At 41.4% G+C, this 27297-nt stretch overlaps 1 protein-coding gene across 1 annotated transcript; it reads left to right on the forward strand.

Moving 5' to 3' along the window:
• The first annotated feature begins 2153 nt into the window (after nt 1–2153).
• tesk1b (testis associated actin remodelling kinase 1b) lies at nt 2154–27264 on the forward strand. The gene is made up of 11 exons (XM_046065777.1): nt 2154–2371; nt 3164–3887; nt 15526–15647; nt 15834–15882; nt 16423–16569; nt 17639–17721; nt 22401–22491; nt 23248–23331; nt 24068–24154; nt 25137–25233; nt 25324–27264. The coding sequence occupies exons 2-11, from the start codon at nt 3699–3701 to the stop codon at nt 26424–26426; spliced, it is 2052 nt and encodes a 683-aa protein (XP_045921733.1). The 5' UTR covers nt 2154–2371; nt 3164–3698; the 3' UTR covers nt 26427–27264.
• Nucleotides 27265–27297: the final 33 nt, after the last annotated feature.

Here is a 27297-nt window from a genome sequence, read left to right on the forward strand (position 1 = left end):
CATGACATTAGCTCAGTCTGTGGGGACTTGAACCGGAGAGTTGCTGGTTCAAGTCCAGCACAGACCACTGCCGAAGGTGCACCTGAGCAAAGGCCACGAACCCTCGACTGGGCGCTGCACAATGGCTGCCCACTGCTCCTAATTAGGATGGTTTAAATGAAGAGAACAAATTCTGCAGGCATTGTACTGTGTATAAGTTATATGTGGCACTAAAGTTTATTATTATCATCATGTAATAGTTGTTGAGATATTCAATAGATGCTAGCTCATGGCTAAAAACTAAAAAATGAGGATATGAACAGACAATTATTGTTTTAAAATAAATCATTGCCATCCCCCAAAGTCACATCATATCATGGCTTATGCTCCAGATGCAAATATAAATTAATAAAAAACTAAAAACAAATTAAGATGTCCACATTCTATAAAATACTATCTACTAGCCATTGTTTATCCTTAGAGTTAAGAGAGTTTGGGTAGTTTGTCTTGATGTTTACTCTTCACACAGATTATCACTTATTTGAGTAATCAGTCTATAAAGACAACAGAAAGTCATCAGAGGCTCTACAGCCCCACTAGGAGATAAAGTAACTCTGAGACCAGTCAGAAAGGTCAGCGTGGGTCAACATAATCCCCTGTCACACACACACACACACACACACACACACACACAAGCGTGAATGCTTGCACATAATCCCCACACACAGGCTCACTGAAGCCCAACACAGACATCACAGTCAGTGTGATGAATAAGTTATCAGCAGCCCTAAATAATAAATGATACATATTATTATCAGCTACAATGGTGTGAGTTTAGTGTTTTTTCCTTTGGCTTTATAGGGCAGAGCAAATAAACTGATTAATGCGGTGAGAGACCACAGATCCGTTCAGCAGGAAGACATAAACCTCGTCCTGAGCAGCTCAGATGAACTCCTCCGGCTGAACGTGTTAATGGTGTGTGTCAGTATTTGGCTGCGAGGTGTGGGATGGCTCAGCGCTGTATGACACACTTTTTTTATGGCTCTTTGGCATCCAGCATCTTTGGGTGTCCCACAAGTTGTTCACAATCAGCTGTAAAGAGTATTAATATCCATGAACACACCAAACTTTTATCCGAGAGCTTGTCTTTACATATATTTAACCTTTACTGGTATTGGTTTGACCAATTTTATTCTGTCCAGTTGATGTCTCTTGTTAACTATATAGTTTATAATTGATTAAATGTTATATTTGTTTGTTTGTTTGTTAACCTGGGTTTGGACAGGTGCTCTATACATAAATATTATTATGTCAGCAGGTACAGAGTGTCTGTATGAAATATACCAGCAGCTGGCCAATTTGGACTAATTCCAGCCAACACATCCCAATTTGGCATTTATTTGTTATAGGCCTACCATTAGTTAATAACAACTTAAATGTTGCCCATCAGGCTAATTCAACTGAAAAGTGCCCACTCAGCTGGTTTATGGACAGTCAGGTAGGGAGATAAGGGCCTTTAATTGTGTTTTTTGTCTCAGTCTTTGAGTTTATTTAATAAATACTACTTTAGCTGGACTACAATTATTTGCAAGGATTACATATATTTTCTTGCTCTTTAGTTTCACAATAATTTTACGACCCCTTGTGGCATCTCGACCCCCCCCAACCAAGGCTGGATCTCCAACTGGGGAAAGTGGGCAACTGCCCCAAAAGCTCCAGGTTCACTGCATGTCTTGTTATTTTAATAAGCTTACTGGTACATCTGTTATGGAAATTGTACCAACAGAGTAAAATATCAGGAGAGGCAGGTTCTGCATTGTGTAAATTAATAATTATGGATCACTGAATCACTGGATTAATCAAGCAATCAGGGATCTAATATACATAATATAATTATATTAGGCTATATAAGAGGCTATAAGAGCTCTAAAAAGGCTCTCCATTATGTTTTCTGTGGCACAAATAAAAAAGTTTCCAGTCAAATAGCCTACATGATGTGTGGCTGCTTTTAATTGGAAGAGTTTGGATACTGTAGCACAATCAGATGTATACCTATAGGTGAGAACTGGGCCAGTTCAAGCGCCCCCACAGGTGCATTTTTGCGGTGATCACGTGTGGACCCGCCCCGCCCTGCAGCCTCCAATAAAGCACTGCAAAAGTCACCGCTCCCCTTCCATCGTGGAAGCAGCAACACAGCGAGGCAGGCGCAGAGGGGCTACGGCAGGGACGTAAAACGAAACCAAGGAAGCATGTGTGTGTGTGAAGGCGGCGCACGAAGATAATTAATTAGTAAAAGAAAGGTCTCGGTAACTGGACGCCTCAGCTGATCTGTGCCCGGGGCTCAACAGAGGACACCGGCGCATGCAGAGGTTATGCACTGAGAGAAGGCCAGGTAAGTCAGACGCTACTTTGCACGCGTCCCCTGCTCGCTCTCGGTGCAGTTGTGCGTCAGCGTTTTCAGTTTGAATCATGAAGCTAATATAGTACAGGCTATGCGTGCCTACGTTTGTGTATCCGGGGGGGACTTGAGTCCGTGACAGACGAGCTCACAAACTCAGCTCCCGCTTTGGCATCCATAATTTACGAGTCGCAGCCAGGCTGTGGGGAGATCCGCGACACACGCAGGTTCACAGCATCAGGAGGCGCCTGCAGGCGACATGCGCGCTGTCCACAGACCCCCAATGTGTCCGGGCGACCATTAGGCTAGTGCATCCATGAATACTGCCCGAGTGATTGGATCAATTTTAAAGAGCGCCTGTGTGTGTGCAAAGTGCAGGCACTGACAATGAGAGGCGATATCTTGCTGCATCCACGGCTGTTATCACTGGAGAGCAGATAACAAACCGCCCAATTTACGATCAACTCTGATGATTTGTTTTTCTCCTTAGTGATTTTATCTCGTTTGTCTTAATGCAGATAAAACGTGAAACACTATTTGAGAGGTACTGTCATGCTTAATTACGCCTCAAAGCATTGTGCTTCAGTACAAGAGTTTTAGGGGATCTATAATAATTTACCACACTGATCAGATTATTATATTGCCTTTAACTCTTTTTAGTTTAGTCACTAGATTCAGTGTAAGAAGGACTTTCAGTGGCAGAGCAGTCACATCAGATGCACGCACTTGATGATTTAGTGAAGTAACGCCCCTGTTTCCGCCCCTTTCTTCTCTCTCCCTCTGCAGTTTTAGGCTGCAGCGTCACTGAGGCAGCTCTGTGCGCACTGGAAATCCGGGATTCAATTGGTAGAAGCAGGAGGGGAGCCCCGGTCTCTGCCACTGCAGGAGGAGCAGAGTTGCAGCAAAGGCAGACCGAGAGAAAAGAAACGCCGCCAAGACGGCAGTAGCAGCAGCCTTCGCAGTTTCGACAACGGCACAGCCTCCTCTGCTGCACGGCATGAGGGACCAAACTGCGCACTGAGTCTGCAGGAGGCAACGCTGCAGCTGCGTAGTTTGTTAGACACAAACAGACACAAGAGTGCTCGGGACCTGTGCAGGAATTTGACATCGGAATTAGGCCTAACCTGTCACTGACCACAGCTGCGACATTTGGTTTCCTCAGAGAGAGTTGATCATCTCTCCCCTCCGGGGAGCCCTGTGCTGTGGCCTTGTAGCGGACATGGGAAAAGTAAACAGTAGTCGGGCTGGATTTTAAACTACGCACACGTCCAGCGTCCTCCTCCCGCCTCCTCCTCCTCCTTCTCCTCCCGGGGCGTCCGAGATGGAGACGGAGAGGGTCGAGCCGAAGCAGGAGGGAGAGGCAGAGCCGCCCATGCACAGCGTCCACGGAACCAACCGGATCAGACCGTCCTCCTACCGGGCCCTGCGCAGCGCCGTGTCCAGCCTGGCCCGCTTAGATGACTTCAGCTGCGAGAAGATCGGCGCTGGGTTCTTCTCCGAGGTGTTCAAGGTGAGAGAGAGAGAGAGAGAGAGTAAGTTAAACACAAGCTTCGTGTCTTGTTGAGGACACGCTCAAGGTTTGGGCCTAATTGTCACATCCTCCAGGTCTTCATGGTAACACATAATGAAGGTTCGTCTTTCTTAGATTAATTAAGATGATTGGACAGAGTGTGAACTCAACTTAGATTAACAGCCCAGTTGTTGACTTCCTGTTAACTCATGTGACTCAACTTGATCCCTTACAATCTATTTAAAAAAGTGGTATCTATGGACACCAGTGCATCCTAAACACCAAGAAGAAAAGATGCTGAGAAATCGCAGGAGGAAGTTGGTTCTTATTCTATTTATTTTTTTAATATCACACCTCATTGTCCCATCTAATGGTCCTCTCCTGTCCACACGTGTTTGCTGTGACCTACCTGTTGTGTAAGATGGACACTGTTTTTTTGCTGTGTAAGTGGATATGGTCATGACGGTAGATCTGGCACACTTGTATGTAACCAAACACTCCCTGTGTCTGTTCATAAGCAGCGGCCTTCCTCCCTTTTGTCACGCTGCTGTTCACTTGAATAGAGACTAATTCGGAGGATCGCCTCATTAAAGGTGGCTCTGAGTTGCCACATACATCCCGGTGTGATGGTGTGTGTGTGAGAGACAGCACAGTACAAAGAGCAGCTGGCCATGAGGCAACCTGCATCACCTATATGTGAGGTGAATTTGCATTATAAGGATAAACTTTTGTTGTTGTTTTGCTGAAAGAGCTCAAAACACTTTATGTTGAGCATTGTAGGACTTGTAGACCGCAACTAATGATTCTCAATAGCGATTAATCTGATTAATTTTCTCACTGAATTTTTTTATTGTTTTGTCTAATAACTGTTAGAAAATAGAGTAAAAATGCACCAATTGACAGACATGAATCAACAAGTTTTATAATCAATCAATTCGTTATTTATCAAGGAAGGCTTATCTGTGTTTTGTAAATTGTTTATCATTTGTGGTTTTGGATTGTTGATCAGACAAAACTATGAGGATGTCATCTCTGGGAAAGTGTGGTGGGCATTTTTCACTATTGGACATTTTCTTTCTATAAATTATAATGATGATCATTCAACAATTGACAGGGGAATGTATAGTGACAATCAGTTGCTGGTCTTGTCATTTTCTTAGGGGTGGTAAAATAAGTACTCGCTATAATCACACTTTGCATGTAAAGGCTACGAGTGATTGTAGTGGTCATGTGTGCACATGTGGATTTTATTTCTGTGGTGAATTTCGATCATTTATGCCTCAATTATGTTATGCAGAGTGTTATCTTTCTGCTCATGTCACTCCAGCTCTAAACAAATGTTGTACAGAGTTCATGCGTAGTTCAAGGTCTTGTGTTTTTCAGGAATCTAGACCCCCACAAAAATCCTTTTTAAACAAGAATTGAAATAAAATTACAAACTAACATGTGTAAAACTAATCCTAAAGTTGACACTTGACATTAAAAGTCACTTTTAAAGTCCAGCTCTCTAGGTTCACTTTTTGTCAGTCGCCCAAGTTTGTTTGGGGTAATAAGTCATGTAAGTAGTCAGAGAATTTGTGTGTTTAGGCTGAGAGGAAGCTTTATTCTTCACTTTCAACAATGGAACCTGTTACAAACTCAAGAAGTACAACTGTCTACGATAATACCCAGTTGTTAATAAGAGATTATTAGCCGCTCCTTTACACTGACATGGGAGCAGTGCCAAGACTCACTGGGGTGTATTCTTTTTAACCCCCTTCCTGCTTCCTCTTTCTAGGTACTTGTTGGATCTTCGGGTCTGTAGTTGAAGGCATGATCTGGATACATGTATCAAACAGTGGCTTGTTTTCAGGTGGACCAAAAAAGTTTAATTCAGTGGAGTTATTAAGGATTTTATACAGTAGACAGTAGGTTAAAAAAATGAGGATAAAGATTTGACTTGTTGCAAAAGTGGTTTCTGCGGTTTTGTGCCCACTCTATTTGAGATTTTGTACATAAACACATGTGACATGTAAACAACTGAAATCACAAGTGATGTGTGTACATAAAAATGTAATGCTATGATTTGTTTTTTTTTTTTTGTTACTGCAGTTAATGGTTACATTATAGATTAATCTGCTCAATACTTTTTTTTTTTATTATTTACATTTTAGAGACCAAACCAATTAATATTTTGGTCTCTGAAAATGTCCAATACATTTATTACCAAATTAATCAGGACCTGTAACCAGCAATTTTTTCAACATTTTTGCAAAACTGTTTAAATTGGATCAACTAATTGTTTCAGCTTTACTTTGTGATTGATTGGCCGGCCGAATAACTGGGCTGATATCTGGCATTTTGAGATAATCGTCATATGCACTCTTGAGGCCAATAAACAAAATTTCTGCGGGAAGCCTCGTCAGTGTGGCTGCTGTGGAACAACGTCAGCCATCCCCCTTCTCAGTTTTAGGAATGTGGTGGAAAATTGAGCACTAAATGTCCTTAGTCACCATTGTCTTTTCTAAACGTTAACATTTTGCTCCTAAACGACAGCTAATTTATTCCAACACCATTACTGGCTAGCGTTATATTGTTATACTGTAAAGAATAATGTATTTGAATGACATCACTTCTCACAAATTGTACACCCCTCCCTTAAACAACAGTTACGTTCTGAAATCTACAGCATGACCCAATGTGTGTTTCTATTTCAATAATTAAAATTCCATCTAAAACGACACGTTACTGGCTGAGATAATATTAGATTGTACTCTGCATGGAATAATGGCATTTTACATGACTTTTCTTAGTTTTGATATCGGCATTATATCGGCCCTACTCTCTAAACATCTGCATTGGCCATTGGAAAGCCATATTGGTCGACCACTATAAAATATGTCTTGCCATTTTCACAAGTAAATACAAATTTACTATAACCTTCAGAGGATAAAATATGAAAATTGACAGGATAGCAAAGTGATTCTTACCACCATATTTAAGCCTTGTAGAACTGATATATTAAATGGAAAGATAAGTTGAAATACTGGACATTTCATCTATTTTAAAGTTAAACTCTGATGTAAATTTGCTTTTTGAATAATAATAATATTCAAATATTGTCAATAATAAAGTCTTTGTGGCCTCTCTGAACAACTTAAGCCACTCTCTCAGCTTTGCCCTTTGAATGGCCAATGAGCATGCAAATGTCATCGACTTTACTGCCGACATGTCAAGTTGGCACTTAGGCTTGGACAGGCTTGTCCTTTGATAGCACCATATAAATGCAAAATTGTTACCACGACTATCAGTCACATTTAAAAAGTTTGCTGACATGGCTGGCTGAACGATCCAGTATCCTGGTTTGGTTCAGAGGTAAAGGCCCAACTGTACTGCAGAAAACCCCTCTTGAATGTTTTTTGTAAAATTTTGCAGCCCCTTAAGTGTGTGTGTGTGTGTGTCGTTGAGCTTAAGTCAGTGCAGATCAATGGAGGCAGCCAGACAGGTAGCCATTCACCTCTCCAGTGTGTAATTGTGCAACCGGGAAAAAATAAAAGACCAAGACAAAAAGGGACCAAACTTGTCGAGACAAATCCTTCAGGCACCATTTTTCATCTTCCTTTTTTATATTCTTCAAAGGAAAGGGGGTGTGAACCTGAAGGCTCGGAAGCAATAAACAGTTCACTTAACTACAAGAAGTAATTATTTATTTGTTCTGTGTTTCTCAGAGCTGCATGGTTTTCTAAACAAAGAAGTGGGATTGATTTTTCTAATTGCATTACTGTGTACCTGCGTCATTTTCCAGCTGTTTCTGTTCTGATAATAAATCCGTATATTTGCTCATACAGATAACACCTGCTTGTCTAAGAACACAGAACAGGCTTCTTATCAGATTTGGTTCTCATTTGTGACCTTCTCCATAATTTACATGAGACATGGAAATCACATGACTTTGTTTGCTAAAGCTTTCACAGCGTCCCAGGCTGACTTTAGTGCTTAATTTTCTTGTGCAAGTCTTATCTGTTTGGATCTGGATTGGCCTTTTCAGCAGCAGTCCGATAGCTTGTAGTCATTGTTGCAAGCTGCTAATGGTTTCACACCAACACGGACTTGAGAAAGAAATGGTTTACCATTTTAGGGAAAACGTCAAATTCTACCTTCCAGCATCCCTAAAGCTCATTAATTAAAACTATAACGTGTTTGCTTAATCTGTACAAAAACTTTTGATTTTACGGGGTTATGTGCCAGCTTTTGTTAGGCTACTTATGGCCAGAGCTGTCTTTGTGCCTAGCTACAGCAAGCTAACTAGCTGTAGCTTAATAGTTACTGTACAGACCTAATGTCAAACTAGATCTTTAAAGTACTGTATGAATGCTTTATGTACTTTTATTTATTTTTGTAACCTGCCAAAACACTGCAGTTAGTGTTGAGCTAACTCTGATCCAGTTCATCAAATAGCAACATTTAAATGTTTAATATTTTGCACTTGATCCATTACAAATGAATACATGTAGTTTTACTGTTCAGTTTCCAAAATGCAGAGTTAATTTCCCGCCCTGCTAACTAAACCTTTTTAGTGAAACACGGAGTCTTAATATTAGAAAAATGTTTCAATCAGCCGCTTCAGCCTGAACACTCTGGTTTGTAGGTTGAGAAGGTCTTGTTGTCTAGTAGCTCCATATTCTTGATGATTTCAGAGCTGATACAAATGTTTGTCTTGGTCATTGTTGTGAGAAGTGAGAGGTAAAACTGAGTCACATAAAAAGAATTTCTCCATAACAAAAGTCATCGTGGTAAGTGTATGTGTTCGTTCATTTGTCCGTATTTGCATGAGATATGACCATAATAAGCTGGAGGAGAGTAATTTGGTAAGAGGGGCATTAAAAACAGACAGGAGGTCTCCGAAGGATAAATAGTGTGTGTGTGTGTGTGTACACACGTGTTGTGTATATCCAGTTTTCATCTACTGTCAACACCTGTGGCCAGGCAGACATTCAATATTGACTTTCAATGGAATCACATTGTGATGATATGATCACATGCATCATCAAATGATTTAAACTAACTTCAAATGAGTTGGAACTTTTTGTTCAATATGTGTGAACAGTTTTGTCTTTTATAATGTTTTCTTAATTAACGGTTTGGTACATATATACAGTAGTCTGGAATAATGCACATAATTTCCCCAAGACCGATGTGACTTCTTTACATTGCTTGCTTTCTCCAAAACAACTGACCAGGATCCAAAAATATTCCATTTATTGTTATAAAAGACCTGAGACAACAATTAATGTGTTTGGCAATCTTCCAAAATCGATCGACGTTTTGGGTCAATCGACTAATTGTTTAATCATTTGAGCTCTTACTGTCTCAAACATTTTCCTTTTTGTATCATAATATTTAGTCTTTTAACTCATCGATTAGAGGTGGATTTGGCGATCCAGGATAAATCCAACAACTAGGGCTGGACAATATAAAAATAATTATCACTAAGTTTATTTTTTTTCAATAACAATATAAGTAATGGTCAATAAATGTTTGATTTTTATTCACTTAAATCGTACGCAAATGAGGACTTTGAGGAATTTTTTTTTTTTGAGAATAAAGGACTGAAAATTACATAATTTTCTGATGCATATTTGTTGACACAGGTTTTAACAATTTTTTTTTTTTGTGAATGTTCTAACTCAGACTTGTGAATTGATCCACTGTTTGGCTTCAAGTGTTGAACGTAAAGAAGAATTTAAACCACAATTAATCAGGATTCTTCAACTTTCACTCAGGAGCAAAAATCAGCCGTTAAAATCAAAAGAAATAACTATTTGGTACTTACTGTGATAATTATCAATATCAAAAGATAAACTTTTTATCGTGATAAAATTTTTGGCCATATCGTCCAGCCCTACCAACAACATGACAAATTCTATGATTGAGCAAACGACACAGCAAGTAACTAACCGTAGCGAAGTTGTGGATTAGCACATGGTCGCTACAGTTGCTGCTGCGAAGCTAACATGCAGAGAGAAATATGGTCCCAGAGCCAGCACAGCAGCTCCAGACAGCGAGACTCACAACTGTCCTGCTACTAAAGCTACCATCACAACAGCATGTGTTGCTGAACTAGAAAGTAAGCTGAAAGTCTGTGGACAAGTAATGTTACCTGACACACAAATCATGGTTGGAACGGCTTAATTAGTGTTGGGGGGGGGGGGGGGGGGGGGGGTGCGGACCACTTCGTTTGTACACAGCCATGGCTCTGTAAATGGGGAAAGGACAGCTAGAGGACCCTGAGGAGATATTTGCTTTATTTGACGAAGACGTGTATTTGTTTAGAATAGCTTACCCCATCCTTTTAATTGGAAAAATAAGTGTTTGTTGCTGCACTAGTAGTCATCCTTTTGGTTTAGTTGTGTGTTGCATTCATGATATTACTGAGGAAAGCAGAATCCTTTTGTAATTTCAGTTTCATCTTGAAAGAGATTGTGGGACTCTCACGTCTGGACGTGTTGGGATGTGACCAGTTCTTAGGAAACTCCTGGAACAAGCTGGGTTTAAAGATAAAATGGCGGGGGGGGACACAACACGATCCATCATCAGCTGTCATCTGTGTGCTTGTGATCAGTTTCATGGTGTTGGGGATAAGGCGGCGCTCCGTGTGTGTCCATGTTGCTATTGGATGGCAGTGTTGGTATAGGTGAGCCAGTGCAGACTTGAACATCAGCGGCTTAGTGTAGCACTTTTCCACCATTATTCCTCTCCTCCCTCGCTCCAGTCGAGGCCTGCTCCGCTGCCACTGGCTGCACAAATATTTAGCTTTTGTTTATGTTCTGCACAACCGCACAAACACGAAAGCGCTGAGCATGTGATATGCCTGTCTTCACTTGAACCACCGTGTTTATTGCTGAAAGTATTTCAGCTGGACTAGGGATTAAAATAGGGAAGCGTTGGGCAACAGTTGCACAATTATCTGATTTCAAATTCCTCCTCCTTTCCATCGTGGTTACCAGTGTTTCTATAAATCTATATCAAGAAAGGGTATGTGTTTTACATCGGTGCACAATGAGCGTTTCCTCCCATCCACATCTTGGCAGTGCAATGGCCTTTAGCTAAACCTCGAGGAAGGCCGCTCCCCTGCAAGACGGTAAACAAATGACTTAATGTTTGCATGTATAATCAGTATCACAGACATGGTGAAATACTTGTGGTGCAGCAGAGCTTAGTTGTTTTTATTGTCACCTCTGTCCAATCATGCTTTAAGAGTCAGTCCACTGAAATAAATAAACACACTCTGTTATCTCTAGTTGCATCAAGGCATGGTTTTTAGAGGTGTCTGAAATCTCTGCCTCCTCCCTTGAGTGAATAGAACTTGATTTGTCTGAAATGTGTCACGACAGGACCGTCTCCTCTGTCTCTCTTCATCTGTTCCCATCAACATTAAAAGATGGCAGATATCCTGATTTTTAAAAAAACAATAAACAGAGCAGATTCAGGTCCAGTGACAATAAACATGGATTTATGTATATATGAACGTGAGACCTCTCAATGTTTAGGGTGTGTGTGTGTGTGTGTGTGTGTGTTTCGGGTGGGTGTGGATTTTTATTATTATATTTTTTTTTTTTGGGCTGCTTCACACTGAGAGCAGAGCCTCAGGCGATGGCTTGAGCCTCGAATTGTTTTGTAAGGGAAGCTAATTTCTCGATTCACAGGCAGAGGGAGTGGAGTTTACCCCCTTCAGGGATTTCACTCAATCTCTTCACACTTCAGCTCAAAGCTCGCTTGTCAAATCAGTTGAAGCTTTTTTCATCCTGAAGTGATGACTTGAAGTGCTGATTCCAGTGTAAATGTAGTTCAGTCTGGTTTAAAATGCTGCAAAGGTTGCACATTTAATTATGACGATTTAATATTTTTGAAGGACAGATTCTGTATTTTGTGCCTGGCCACAGACAAATTGGGCTGAGAGGTACTGTTTTCCATGTAAATGACCTGACTTAACTAAACATTTAGATCTTAATGTTTTGTGTTGCAGAGTCATACGGCTATAAGACTTGATATATTTCCACAAACAATCTGCTGCGTTTATATGGAGACTCTCTGTTGAAAATATATTTTTCAGCTGGTGAAATTATAACAATGGCCCCTGCTGGTTGTGAAGTAACCATGAAATCCACAAGGGAAAAGTTGACCCAGTGTCCAGAGGCAAAGTCATTCGTGTGTGTGTGGTCACACTCGGCCACACTTGACCTCCGCTGCGCTGCAGAAATATGTGATTTGTTCTGCAGACTGAGTTTTCTCTTTTCGCTCACAACATGTAGCGCAGACAGTTATCACATACATGGAACAAACTGTTAGCTGTAGCTAACTTGAGGTCATGTCCTCGATATTGTTTCAGGAAATTTGGGAATTTGGGTTGTTTAACATCCTGAAAATGAGTTTCTGTTCTGCAGTTTCACATGGTGAGTGTTTTTAAAGCCTGGTAAGCCTCAAATTGGACTTTCTCTTTTTTTATTTTTTATTTTAGGCTAAAAACATGCATGAAAACGGTAGCATTTGGTATTTCTCCTCCAGAAAAATATTCTTGGCTTTGTCAGAAATGCTTTGAAACGGCGCATAAACTAGAATATGCCAAAACCTTGTCTTAGCAGTTATATTATACGACACTGGGAGGCTTTTCCTTTGAAGTAAAGTAAAACTTGTAAATTCAGTTTGTTTCTAGTGTAACAGAAATTTCCATCTGTCAGTTTCACCTTTAAACTACTGCTCTGGACTTTGTGAGACTGAAACTCATTTTCCTCCAGTTTCTCTGCTACTACAGTTTTCTCCTGTTTTCTGTCTTAAGAAACATGAACTCCCTTAAAATCCCAGATCCTTTTTAAAGGTTAACACATCTTTCTTGTGTCCATCCTCCATCTGCAGTCTTTGGCCCATCCTCCTCCTCCTGTCTCACTGTGCATCATTCTGCCCTGTTGGGCCGCCGGCTAATGACAGACATCACTGCACATGTTGGCTGCACAGAGCGAGAGCAAAAGATGCCTGTGACCTTTGCTCTGCTGACAGCAGCACTTTACAAGGCCATGTTGAAGGAGACTGTGTGTGTGTGTGTGTGTTCGTTTGTGCTCGCTCCATATCGTGGAATAATGTTGATGTAGGCGTAGACATCAGCATTCCAGTGGCAAGTCCATGGAGATGACCAGTAAAGTGGTTGGCATAAAGCATTTGGAAGAAAAGAACACACACAGCTCATGGTGGCTTTGCAGGGTTAAGCCTCTCATATGGCTCAAATCACACACCTGAGAAAATGTTGCACTGTGAGTCAGACAAGCTCTCATCATCTCAATGATGACGAGTGAGTAGTTTGTGTGTTTTTTTTGTCTTGGTTTTTTTGAAGGCTCAAAACAGAAGGGACAAGCAGCATTGCAGTTCCAACCACTGCTGCATCAGCAGTGTCTCACATTTGCACTGTTATGTGTGTGTGTGTGTGTGTGTGTGTCACACAAGCATGTAAGAGTTTCTTCAAGTAAGTGAGAAGGCAGGGGGAAAGCAGTGACATAAATCCACAGCCATGCAGAGCTCCACAGTCCTGTTTGGCAGATAAATCTGTGCTAATGGAAGCGGGAGGAAGGTGTGTGTGTGTGTGTATATAAAGAAACCTCCCTAATCAGCTACAGGGCTCAATCTACCAGCCTACATGAGCCTCCTCCTTTAATTGCTGTAAATCTATGAAGAGAGGCAGAGATTAAGCCTGCACACTCCTGCTGCATGTTTTACATTTCTGCTCCAACTTCCCATCTGCGAGAGAAAGCAGCTACTGTACACAGTTTTTATGTGTGTAACTTACATGTGTGCATCCATGCGTGTGTGTAGCACTTTGCCACAGGCTGAAGTGGCTCTGTGGAGAAAGGATTTAGTGCGGCAGAGATTGACTTTCATTGACTGGCTGTTAAGATGAAGGGGGGGGGGTGTGTGTGTGTGTGTGTGTGTGTGTGTGTGTGTGTGTGTGTACTCACTGCACTCTAGTCTGGTCTTAATAGGCTTTGTGGTTTTTCTATCATTGCTCTGATCCAGAGCCCAGCTGATATCTGGGCCAGTGTCACACTGACTTCAGCTCCAGACTTTCACCACTCACATGCTTCCTCCTCCCTCACCCAGTCTTTCGTTACATGCTCATGTCACTAATGAAGACACAACCTGAAATCCTCCTTTGCCAGTTCAACTTCACTATTGGCTTGAAGGAAATTTGGTTTGCAGTCAGGCATTAAAAGCCTGAGTCTTGATCCTTAATGTAAGCAAAAGTGTGGCCCCACAACTAAAATTCAAAACAGAAGATTGCAACCATAAACTGGATTGCAACCTGCTGTTATTCTGATTGACTGTGTTTAAGCAGGGTTTTGCAGTCAGATGGATTGCTCCCCAGAGGATGAATCCTGATGACTTTGGTGATCCTGAATTGTCCTCTGGTGCCACCATGAGGTTCACATTTGTGATTTTTGAGTGAAAAGTCTCAAACTATACTGTAGGGTGCATTGATTGCAATGAAATTTAGTTCAGATACCCCTTTGGTTTATGACCAAACTGAAGACATTCCCATCAGCCTAAGCTGTCCTTTGTGCTTAGTGCTAATCAGCAAATGTTAGCATGCTAAGAGAGTGCAACACTAAGATGGCTTATTCATATGCATACACCTTATGTCATTACCATGTCAGAATTTTCATTATTGATACTGTTAAAGTTTGGTAAAATCAGTAATATTGGCCTATAACTTCAATATGAGAAGGTCTTAGGTTTATTTACATATATAACTTAACTTAATTTAAGGTCCAAAGAATTACAGATTAGGCCTTTATTTTTTTTAAATGCAAGATCACAGAAATGCAGCAATATGAAAGTAAATAAACTTAAAAGCAAAAATGTAAACCAGCAGTCCTTTCTTGTGCTTGCATAATGCTAGAGTTCTCGCCTGCCTTCACTTTTACAGTATCTAACACTGGTAATTACACATGTACAGTACTGAGCTTTCACACTCCACAGACTCTAACACCTCTGACTTCTCTCTGCACACTCAGCCAGTAAGTATTTAGTGCTTGTCTGCTGCTTGTGTGCAATTCTTTGGGAAGCTAAACTACTTCCCAAGCAAATATGAACAAACATGTAGCCGGGGAGGGGGGGTGAAAGCATGTCTCGTCACCATGGCTACCATACCAGACAGAGCCATTGCCATAGCAGCAGTTTGGAGCAAAGAAGCAGCCAAAACAAATGAAGGAAACACAGCCGACCTGCTAATGTTTCATGGCCAGTTTCCAAAAGCGCTTGAGTGTTAATATCACTCAGCACTATGTTGTAGTCAGTCATTTTATTCTTTCAGGTAGCATTAACTGTGATTTATGTGTTAATGATGAGCATAAATACCGTGCTGCAGACTTCATACGTGTCTGTTAAATGGTTCTGTGAACTGTCATGTTTCTTTGAAAAGTGGAACAGGCATCAATTGCTCCAGAGAGTCTGTTTTTTTTTTTTTTTAAGAACTTGTATTATCCGCTGCAAAATTGCCTAATTTCCTTTGCTTTCCGATTTCTACACAACAATGCTGAACTTACCGTTTTGAAGTAATTTCAGTGTGAATTGTGGGTCAGTTAGCGTTGTTGTTGTTGTTGTTGTTATGCAGGTGCAGCATCGTGTGTCGGGCCAGGTAATGGCTCTGAAGATGAACATCCTGGCCAGTAACAGAGCCAACATGCTCAGGGAGGTCCAGCTCATGAACCGACTATCACACCCCAACATACTCAGGTAACATTTGTTTCCCGACTTGCTTGTCATTTTGTTTACGCTGGGTCGCACAGTATAATTGGATCCTGCTCTTCTTTACAAGATTCCTGCGCCATGTGTGCTCCTGTGTCCTCCACGAGAAGGGCTTTGACTTAATCTATATACTTGTCTTGTTCTGCTGCTAAAGTTTGTCTGCTGTGCCTCCAGGTTTATAGGAGTGTGCGTGCACGAGGGACAGCTCCACGCTCTCACAGAGGTAAGACGCTAGTTAGAAGAGTACTGAGGCATGTTTAAGAATCACTAATTCCCTGATAGCAGTACATCAAGCATGCATACAAAAAAAAGAATTGAAGCAAGTCATGATGTTGAGTCAGACAGATTTAGGGAAAATTATCTAATTGCAATTTGTCCGACCACTATTTCTATTGCAATATAGATAAAAATATATTAAAAGTACACCTTTTTTTTTAAACCAGTTTTGTGGAGAAAAGTTTATGAAACTTTTAAAAAGTGGCAATATGATAAATTTTTCAAAACGGTGTCCTTCAGAAAGAGCATTAAAACAAACTGTGGACTGATTGAGGAAACGGGACAATAAAGAGGAAAAACTCCCTGCACTGTTTTTACAGTTCATCGCTGCATAGCACCAGTGAGACATTTAGGTCCCAATTTCCCAAAACAATAAGTGAAGCAGCTTTCATATCAACATCCAAGTAATTTAAAACTGGAATGAACTCACTGTGCATAGATTTGTGTGTTTTAGTAATTAACTCCTTTTTGTTGCTGTTGAATCCAGTACATCAACGGCGGGAACTTGGAGCAGCTGTTGGGCAGCGACGTGTACCTGCCGTGGAGCGTGCGGCTCAGGCTGGCTCTGGACATCGCCCGGGGACTGCAGTACCTGCACAGCAAAGGCATCTTCCACAGGGACCTCACCTCCAAGGTGACGACACACTCACACGTCAGTGACAATGTGCTGTGCGTGCACGCACGCACGCACGCACGCACGCACACAGACTGGTCCTGCACCTGGTCCTAAGGTAGCCATGCTTATGTATTACCTGCACAGATGCACAATAAACAGCTGCTAGTTAACATATGGCTGTTCCACAAGAGAAAGTGAACGCACTGAAATGGTTGTTCTAACATGAGTCCTGTAACTGCAAAACATTTAATGAGTTTTGCTTTTAGGGTAGATTTTGAAACCATAAAAAGCTCTGGTGCAGATTTAGAGGCTTTGCAGGTGCGTCACAGATCTTAGGACTACATCTGGTGCCGTCATTGAGCTCCAGTGCTGAAACTGGCTCTGTGCCAACCAGACAAGCAAAAGGATCTGTGGGAAATGTTAAGCTATAGATGTATGTCAGGTTAGTAAAGTTTGGAATGAAAAATGAATATTTTCATTTATAGCAGGCTCATGAAACGGGAAACTCAAATGGCTTCCAGCTAGATTGTCATAAACCAGCAGCTGGCTACAGCAGTGGGCAGCTAATCTTGATAAGTAGACAGGAAAGCTGTGTACTCATAAGCAAACATGGTTTATTCAGCAATTTTTAAAACGGATATTTAAAAGGAACGTGAAAAGAGACAGATGACGATGAATTACATGGAGACAAACTGTAAAAACAAAAAAATATAAAGCTTAAAAAGATAATAGTACACTGTTTTTAGCCTCTGCCATTTTATTTCAATATGAAGTATAAATACTTCATATTGGAAAATGGCACAAAAATCAAACATTTGTTCCTTTTGGGCCAGATGACCAAATTGTAAGTTTGTAAACATCAGCCACCATTGCTTTGGAGCTAAAATACTTTTATAGTACACTTGAAATATACTATTTAAAGTTCTGAACACTAAAATGTTACATCACTGTTGAAAAACGCACAAAGGGCAACATGCAGCCATAAAGACACACACACACACACACACACACACACACACACACACACACACACACACTCTTAAGAGCAGTAATAGTGATGTGTGTGACCTCTGACCCCTTTGAGCAGAACTGCCTGGTGCGCTGGGAGGGATGCTTGTGCTCGGCCGTGGTGGGAGACTTTGGTCTGGCAGAAAAAATCCCACATTACAGGTCAGTCCATTCATCAAAATGTCTATCAACACTCTGTGATTAGATAAGTCACGCTCAATAAATTATATTCCTCCACTTCTCTCTTTGTCCTATTTATCTCTCCTGCCGAATCTGTTGGAGCAAAGTGTTCACAAATGTCTCCCATAGCTTCTCTTTTCACTTGGAGACACTCAGATGAGACAGAATCTCACACACACACACACAGACCCGTTACTCACACCAAAGCACAGTCATTGTTTTTCCAAAGTATGCATTTATGCTGCCTCCCCTCCGAATGTTGTGGTTACCCCCCTTCCCTCCACTGTTACTCACTCTTTGGGGAAGTTTTATTAATATTGTGAAGCATCATTTCAAGGGGAAAGAGGAAAGAATGGCTCTGCTTGCAGCGGTGTTTTTTAAATGCAGTGACATTTATGTGGCATATTTTATTCACTGCCATCACCTCAGCTACCCTCTGCTGATTTTCCAGTGACATCATGTCTCCCGTAATGGTTTATGATCAAATTCTGTACTTAAAGTAGTAATACCGCACTGGGGGAAATGGTCCACAGTGCAGAAGGGAAAAGTCCTAAATTGAACATTTTAATAATGGTGCTGTTCAAATAAAATCTCCAGAATTTAATATATAAAAGTTTATCAGCCATGTCCAGTGAAAACCTCTCCAACTGTTTTTAAATATGGCTAATAGCCAGTTATAAAAATATTCCAGTTAAGTACCAGTTTGTCAAATTGTAATCAAGTACAAGACTTCAGAAAAATGTGTTCTTTGTGTATCGTGTCACGAACATATAGAGCATCAGCTGGATTGTTAGGAGTGGGATGTCGAGGCCACTGCTCACATGTTTAGACACACCACTACATGCCGTTAGCTCTTCATCCTCTCCTCCTCACTCTGCCTGCAGCTGTTTAGTAAACACACGACTCTTGCTAAAACAAGACAGCGTCACTTATAACCTGTGTGTGTGTGTGTGTGTGTGTGTGTGTGTGTATTTATGGTGCGTTTCAGTTGGCTTCTTTTTTGCCTAGCCACCTTTTTGTGTTTACACAAGTGTGTCTCTGTCATGGGGGGGGGGGGGTGTAACTTCAGTGAAACTTTGGTGATTTTCAGTCTTTTGACTAAACTTTGATTTTCAAAAAACCTGTCAAGATCCGTCAAATGAGCTGCACAATGATACAAAGTTGATATTGTACACATGCAAAGCTTCACGTGTGTGTGTGACTGTCATTGTGTTTTTTTTTTTTCATACCTGCAGCTGTCAAACATGAAGCCTCTGTTTGCTCCAGCCTCTGTTTCAATAGCAGCTGGTGAATTGTGTTTCCGTCATTTTCAAGGGCATGTTTGCTTTATATTTTAGTCAAACACTGTATCCTGTAGCGGAGAATAGATTATGTTGACAACCCTTCTCGTGTGTGTGTGTGTGTGTGTGTGTGTGTGAGTGGCATGAAGGAAAGGAAGGATGGATGGGGTTTAGGAAAGTACTCCAAATAAGGTCAAACTATTCCAGTCCTCCTCCTTTTGCTCTTACTGCCTTACTGGATCTCTGCTGCTCCTCACATAGCAGGTCGCTCTTGTCCTGCTACTCTCCCATCATTCCTCTGGTGTCTTAGCTCAACTCTTTCTGTTCGTTTACCAGCTTTCTGTTCAGCTGTTTACCCTCCACTGCTTTCTGCACGCATTCTGTTTCCTAGTTTCTGTCGGTCCACTTCTCCAAATGTTGTTTACATTGGGAGCCACTATCATCTCAGCCCCTAATTTCTCCCCCACTGTATTTTTTTTTATTTTTTTATTTTTTATTTGCTGTATCATAGGCAGCAGTAGCAGATGGAAATAGCACAGAGGAAGTATCTGGGGGGGGGGGGGGGGGGGGGGGGTGTGTGTGTGAGCACGTTGTCCTTGCACATTCTTGTGTTCCTTCCTTTTTTATTCAGCTAAAATTGCACAACACTATCTCCACTTAACTGCAAAACACTGTGGTTTCTTAGATACAGAGGAAGTGCGCACTCACACTCGGGTTTCACCTCATAAAACCCCTCTTGATTGAGTTCTGCGTTAAACAAATGGGTGGACAACACTACTCAAGCACGCAGGCATCACGCTCCATTTCATTATCTGCCGTCGTCTCGTACAAAGTGCAGCTCTCCTCCTGAATGGAAAATGCTTATCATTTTGTCGTGCATCTCTGTTGGGACTCTGAAGTCTGGAAACACACGTGCATTATTTTCTTCTGATGCAAACTTATCTGCACATCTTGATGTAGTTTTACTATTTAATGTTTTCATTATTGTTAAATCTACTCGTTATTTTCTCAGCCTTGGCCTAAAGAAATCAGAAAAAGGTGGAAAAATGGCCAAGGCAATAACCTAAAACCCAAGGTGACATTTGTTTTGTTTTTTTTTTTGTCTGACCAGCAGTCCAAAACCAAAAGATATTCAATTTAATGATGTACAGGTGAAACTCAAAATTAGCATATCATGCAAAAGTTCATTTATTTCAGTAATTCAACTTAAAAGGTGAAACTAATTATAGACTCATTACATGCAAAGTGAGATATTTCAAGCCTTTGATATAATTTTGACGATTTCTTATAGCTTATGAAAACCCCAAATTGTAAATCTCAGAAAACTAGAATATTACATGAAATCAATAAAATAAAGGATTTTAAATACAGAAATGTCAGCCCTCTGAAAAGTATAATCATGCATATGTACTCAGTATTTGGTTTGGGCCCCTTTTGCATGAATTACTGCCTCAGTGCGGCGTAGGCATGGATATTATCAGCCTGTGGCACTGCTGAGGTGTTATGGAAGACCAGGATGCTTCAACAGCAGCCTTCAGCTCTTCTGCATTATTCGGTCTCATGTCTTTCATCTTTCTCTTGGCAATGCCTCATAGATTCTCTATGGGGTTCAGGTCAGGCCAGTTTGCTGGCCAATCAAGCACAGTAATCCCATGGTCATTGAACCAGGTTTTGGTACTTTTGGCAGTGTGGGCAGGTGCCAAGTCCTGCTGGAAAATGAAGTCAACATCTCCATAAAGCTCGTATGCTGAAGGAAGCATAAAGTGCTCTAAAACGTTCTGGTAGAAGGCCGCGCAGACTCTGGATTTAATAAAGCACAGTGGACCAACACCAGCAGATGACATGGCTCCCCAAACCAACACAGACTGTGGAAACGTCACACTGGACTTCAAGCATCTTGGATTTTGTGCCTCTCCATTCTTCCTCCAGACTCTGGGACCTTGGTTTCCAAACAAGATGCAAAATTTGCTCTCCTCAGAAAAGAGGACTTTGGTCCAATGAGAAATAGACCAGTTCTTTTTTTCTTTAGCCCAGGTAAGACGCTTCGGACGTTGTTTGACAAGAGGAATACGACATTTGAAGCCCATGTCCAGGACCCGTCTGTGTGTGGTGGCTCTTGATGCAGTAACTCCAGCATCAGTCCACTCCTTGTGAAGCTCCCCCACACATTTGAATGGCCTTTACCTGACAATCTTCTCCAGGCTACGGTCATCCCTGCTGCTTGTGCACCTTTTTTCTTCCACACTATTCCCTTCCACTTAACTTTCTATTAATGTGCCTTGATACAGCACTTTGAGAACATCCAACTTGTTTTGCAATTACCTTTTGAGGCTTTCCTTCCTTGTGGAGGGTGTCAATGATGGTTTTCTGCACAACTGTCAGGTCAGCAGTCTTCCCCATGATTGTGAACTCCACTGAACCAGACTGAGAGACCAATTAAAGGCTCAGGAACCCTTTGCAGGTGTTTTGGATTAATTAGCTGATTAGAGTGTGACACTTTGAGCCTACAATACTGAACCTTTTCACAATATTCTAATTTTCTGAGATTTACAATTTGGGATTTTCATAAGCTGTAAGCCATAATCATTGAAATTATATCAAATAAAGGCTTGAAATATCTCTTTACATGTAATGAGTCTATATATTAGTTTCACCTTTTTAAGTTGAATTACTGAAATAAATGAACTCTTGCACGATATGCTAATTTTTTGAGTTTCACCTATACAACACCACAAAAATATTCACAATAAAGCAGCTAGAACCAGAAAATTTTTTAATTTTTTGCATTAAATAACTGGGTGGTGATGGCGCAATGGATAAGACTAATGCCTTTGATGTGAGAGACCCGGGTTCAATCCTCCCTGAGCAAGACACTTAACCCCTAGTTGCTCCAGAGGCGTGCGACCTCTGACATGTATAGCAATTGTAAGTCGCTTTGTATGAAAGCGTCGGCTAAATGAATAAATGCTAACTAAGAACTGACTGATTACTTTTGATTGAGTGCTTAGTCAATCTATGAATTGTTTCAGCTGTTTATTTGCCATCCCGAGGTGTGAGATTTATTTTAAAGCAATGTCACCCAAATCATCACAAGGTCATTTTAAACTGAGGTGTTGTGAAATTTATTTGATGGGGCAACACTAAAACATTTATTGTGAAGAACATATATTGTTGTTCATATTCCTTTATTTGAACTGATTCATTAGCCTTGAAAGAAACATAATCAGACCCCAACCTGTGATATTTTTTAAAGCAATATCCCCAAAATTTAATATATCACAACCTTCAAATAAGTGCGTTTTTTTTGGGGTTTTTTTTACTTGAAGCTTCCTTTTCACCCCTGTCCTCAATGTATCCCTTCTTCTTCCCCTCTCTCTGCAGTGAGGAGGAGGAACAGGAGCCCCTTGCTGTCGTCGGTTCCCCCTACTGGATGGCCCCGGAGGTGCTCAGAGGAGAGGTGTATAATGAGAAGGTACTGACGGATCGCTTTCTTCATTACCAGTCAGCTGCAGAGTTCAAGGTCCACAGTGGGCGCGATGAAAGCCAGTCAAATAAACCCGGCAGTAAAGCACTTAAGCAATACATATTTAATAAATCAGTTATTATGTCGAAGGCAAACAGGAAGTTATATAAGGGATGTGCTTCTTGGCCTGGGCTACTTGTATTTTTCTGTATAGCCAAGTGGAAATCTTGATTGCCTGTTCAGGTTTCATTTAAGGGATGATGACATTTTCAGTATTATTCAGTCTGCCTGTGTAGTAGTAGTATAAATGTCCCAAAAAATAGAACATATTCACATAACTTGCATAATCAGATTTTCAGACATCCGTATCTACAATAAATTTAAAAAATAAAATTACTAATAAAACTTGTTGTTGTAACCTACAAGAGAAATTGAAGACTAAATGGCCCATTTGCCCTCTTTTCCAATTTTTTTTTTTTTTTTTTTTTTTTTTTTTTTTTTGTCTTGGCTAACTAGAGCAATAATAATAATAATAATAATAATAATAACTTTGACATTTGATCTGCTTAACAGAATATTGTTTTGGTATTTCATTAAAAATAAACATTTTATGAAGTTTGGTTAAATGACAGGTGATAAACCAGAGTAGTAAAAGTGGGTTTCAAGTACAATATAAACCGTATATGGTAGCTGACTGTTCCTGTTTTTTATTATTTACCGCTCGATATAAATGTTTGATCGACTCCTCTTCCTCTCTCTCTGCAGGTGGATGTGTTTGCATACGGGATCATCCTGTGTGAGGTTATTGCGAGAATACAGGCCGACCCTGACATCCTGCCACGCACTGAGGTACCACTGAGAGGAAAAAAATATATAAATAAAAAAAATGTGTGTGCGCGCCTGATGTCTGTCAGTATTTCAAAAGCACCTCCAGCACATGATTTGTTGTGCAAGCAGCAGTGTCAAAATGACTCACCACACTTTCACCATAACACAGTTGATTTTGAAAAAGATGTCAATTATGGTAGATACCGATAGATATCAAAATGAGAACAGCAGATGAGCAGTGTGAATCTCCTGCTCACTTAAGAGACATGATGATTCACCCAATTCCACATCACATACATATTCTGAACAGGTTTGTGTGAAAGCAACAAAACTAAGTATATTCAAAACACTCAGTATAGACAAAGTATGCTTTTGATGTTAAATTAAGCCAGAAAGACAATGGACATACAAAACAGTTTTGCTTCATGCAATGGCACTCAAAATTTGTTGTTTGACATCTATTTGTACACGAATTGTACACCCTTCCTTCTTGGCACAAACTGAGTAACGGCATACATAAAATTTAACGTGCATACTGTAGACAATTAGGATGGATTTGGGACACAGCATGAGTGTTAAAAAACCCACACTGAAAGCCTTTGAAGATATCACGAGGGAATTTCTCCCCCTTGTGGCTGTTTCATAGTACAACAGTTGAGACCAGCTGACAGTAGTATTTCAATTAAAGTGCTCTAAATAAAATAAATCTGTTATATAAATGTAAACTATGTGTAATTTGGTTGGTGTTTTTGTTCAGGACTTTGGTCTGGATGTGGAGGCCTTTCAGCAGATGGTGGGAGACTGTCCTCCCGACTTCCTGGAACTGGCAATCGCATGCTGTAATGTAAGAAACACTCACCTGGCACACTCACGCATGCTCAGTCCTTTGGTTTATGATTTCTTTATTCTCTGTTTCTTCTACTGTTCTCTTCTTTGCTGCAGGGTCACTTGTTTACATTAGCATATTTTGGGGGATTTCATGATAGTGAGAGAGCCTGAGGAAGTACTCGGGTTGTGCTTCATGTCAGCTGAAGTTTAGGTGCACTACAGTAATACACAATTCAACAATGCCAACTAACCACATCTTCCAAAATGTTCATTTGAATCTACGCCTTTCTAAACATGAATGTAGGTTTTATTGCAAGAATTATAATTAACTACATTAGACTCTATTCATTTTAGCTCAGTGTGCCTAATAAAGTGGAAACGGTGTATGACGCCTGATAATAAATGGTAACTTTGACATAAACATTTATCGGTAAAAAGAAAAAGCAGCTAGCTTTCACGTTGCCTCTTCCGTACTAAATGCCAAATGCTGGAGCATATGTTTTATAGAGTTGTGACGAGATCTGATGATATTAAAACGTGACGATATCTCTTGTCGAGGTGAAAAGCAGTCTCACGATATCTGCATGACGTGAGTGTGAGGTTGGAATTGGCACAGAAGATGCCACCGCCACTTTTTTAAATTGTTTATGTGGCAGCATTTTGGGTACCCGGTGACAGACAAGACACGAACAAATAAGGAGGAAGTGCAAGCAACATTTCAAAATGCACCTGCTTTGTTTTGCATTTTGTAGCTTTCAGTTGAATCAAAGATTATCTTTCCAGTCATATATTTTGTCATTGACGATTTCTTAATAATAGAGTAAAAATATTGTGGTGTTGTTTAAACAAGTCCTCAGTTTCGTGAGTTGATGGATGACCAAATCAAATTGTACATTCATGACAAGCTCAAATCAGTCTGAATTTTGCACTGCAGTTCTCCTGTAGGCGCACTTGTTCAATCTGTTGAATTTTGCCTCTTGTTTTCTCCCACCTGCCAGATGAATGCAAAGCTCCGTCCATCCTTCTCCCAAATTGTAGTGGAGCTGGAGAGGAGACAGGCCGAGAGGAAACAGAAAGACGAACCAGCAGTCAAAGGTGAGTCATCAAACGCTCTGTAGACAACAAATGGTAAACGTTTGTTCTTTCAAATTAATATTGAGCACTTTTCCTTCTTTTTCTTCACAGCTGTTTGTCCAGCGATAGACCCGCCTAGAAGGCGATCCCTCTGCCTCTTGTCAGATCCTCGCCTCTCCCGCAGCAAATCTGACATGCTCCACCCCCCAGACGCGACCCCCTCTGTTACCTTTGCGACCCCTGCTCGAGTCAATCCCTTCTCTCAGAGGGAGGACCTCAAGGGCGGCAAGATCAAGCTGTTCGACACTCCCAGCAAGTCTGTCATCTCGCTCACCTTCACCCTGCCCCCGCTAACAGACTGCGATGACCCCTCCGAGACAAACAGCGGTGACCTGCACCGGAGGCACAGGCGCTGCCACTCGCTGCCGTGTACACCTCCTCCGCACCTCACGTCTGTGCCAAACAATGTCCTTACTGTGGAGGAGTCACAGTCTGAGATAGACACTGTAGATGGTGAGACAAACGGAGTGAGTGAAGAAGAGAGACTGCTAGAAGAAGAGAAGGAGGTCAGGGAGGAGAGAGGAGCTGATTCAGGGCTTCCTCTGTCCCTTGAACCTCTGTCGCTGGAGAAGGAGGAGGAGGAGGAGGAGGAGGAGCCCATGGACTGCACCAGCTCCCCAGACACACAAGACAGCACTTCATCTCCTTATTCCACATTATCTCCTCCTCCGTCCCACTCCTCAACTCCCATCCAACCCTCCACCCCGCCCTTTTCAAACGGCTGGGGGTCAGCCAACTCCAACGGGCCCCCGTGCCTGCCTCCCCTCTGTCATTTAGACAACGACAATGTGGTTGTGAGTCGACCCCTGGGATGGAGCACCACCAACGATCCCACCACAACAAACAACAACAGCTACCACTCCTCTCCCAGCGACCCCGCCGGTTCGTCCCCGTTCGGGTCCGGCAGTGGACACTCTCTGGACCAGGAGGAGGTGATCTCCTGTCCCGGCTGCTGCCTTGCTGGGCTTCGCTTCCCCTCAATGTGTCTCAGAGCTCCACCACGCAGAAACCCCTACAAGAACTTGAACGGGGACCATGCAGCCTCACGCGGGCTGCTTTGTCCGGGACCCAAGGGTCTGCCTCCCTCTCCTACTCCCACAACCGCCACCACCAGCCTGGAGCCGGGACTTGCCTTGCCGGGGGCGCAGACATAAACTAGAGCTTCTCAACACCAAATACACCCAGAAAAGATGTTTGGAAACTCTGCACCAAAACATCCTCTGGAAATTAAGTGGTTCTTCTTAGAATTTGCACAGATTTTAACGCAGCAATACCCTGCTTATTTTCTAGACACACTTTTTGGTGCAGAGCAGGCAGACAGTGTCCAGATAGGTTTACTGAAACATGAAAGCTGCAGGACAAAGGAACTGGTGTCTTTCCTGAGTTGCGTCGTCCTCTGCTGGGCTGAGGGCGTCACAACTTAAGGTGTCGGCTGTGCCTGCGTAGGTCTGAGTGTTGATCGGCAGCGTCCAGAATGATTCAGCATGTAAACACTCCAGTTTGGGGCCCAGTTAGTTAAATCCTGTATATATGCAGATGTAAAGATTCTTATCCCTGATGATATTGATGATGATGCTGAAATGAGGAATGTTAAGCTTAGTATTATTACTGCTGCAAAGATTTTTGATGTTTTGGTGCTGTTTCTGAATGAACAGGCAGTTTTGCTTTAATGTCTTTAATTATCAAGAGGTGTATGGTGCACTGCTGGGGTGTGTGTGGTTATATGGACATATGTTAGAGTGTGGTGGATTCAATGTGAGAGGCTGGATGTGTGTGAGAGAGTGTGTGTGCCATACACCATACTTTTGTTGCTGTATGATCTCTGTTGGCCCTTCTGGTTGCCTGGTTAAGCACTTCAGATGTATTACTGTTGTTAATAAAGAAACTATTGATGTCATTATTACCATTGGGAATGAATGGTCCGAAGACCTGTAAGAGATGTACAGATTCGTATTATTTAAAGATGAGATTGAATAAAAAGATAGAATGCAATGATGATCTCATGATAATTATTTGGTAGCAGCA

Source organism: Micropterus dolomieu, linkage group LG12, assembly GCF_021292245.1.
Source record: "Micropterus dolomieu isolate WLL.071019.BEF.003 ecotype Adirondacks linkage group LG12, ASM2129224v1, whole genome shotgun sequence".
In the NCBI taxonomy this organism is placed as follows: Eukaryota; Metazoa; Chordata; class Actinopteri; order Centrarchiformes; family Centrarchidae; genus Micropterus; species Micropterus dolomieu.

Bases quoted from the DNA above. Each gene is read 5' to 3' on its own strand.
- tesk1b (XM_046065777.1), top strand. From the start codon at position 3,699: ATGGAGACGGAGAGGGTCGAGCCGAAGCAGGAGGGAGAGGCAGAGCCG. The intron at 3,888-15,525 runs GTGAGAGAGAGA...GTTGTTATGCAG, and splicing joins TCTTCTCCGAGGTGTTCAAG to GTGCAGCATCGTGTGTCGGG. The intron at 22,492-23,247 runs GTACTGACGGAT...CTCTCTCTGCAG, and splicing joins GAGAGGTGTATAATGAGAAG to GTGGATGTGTTTGCATACGG.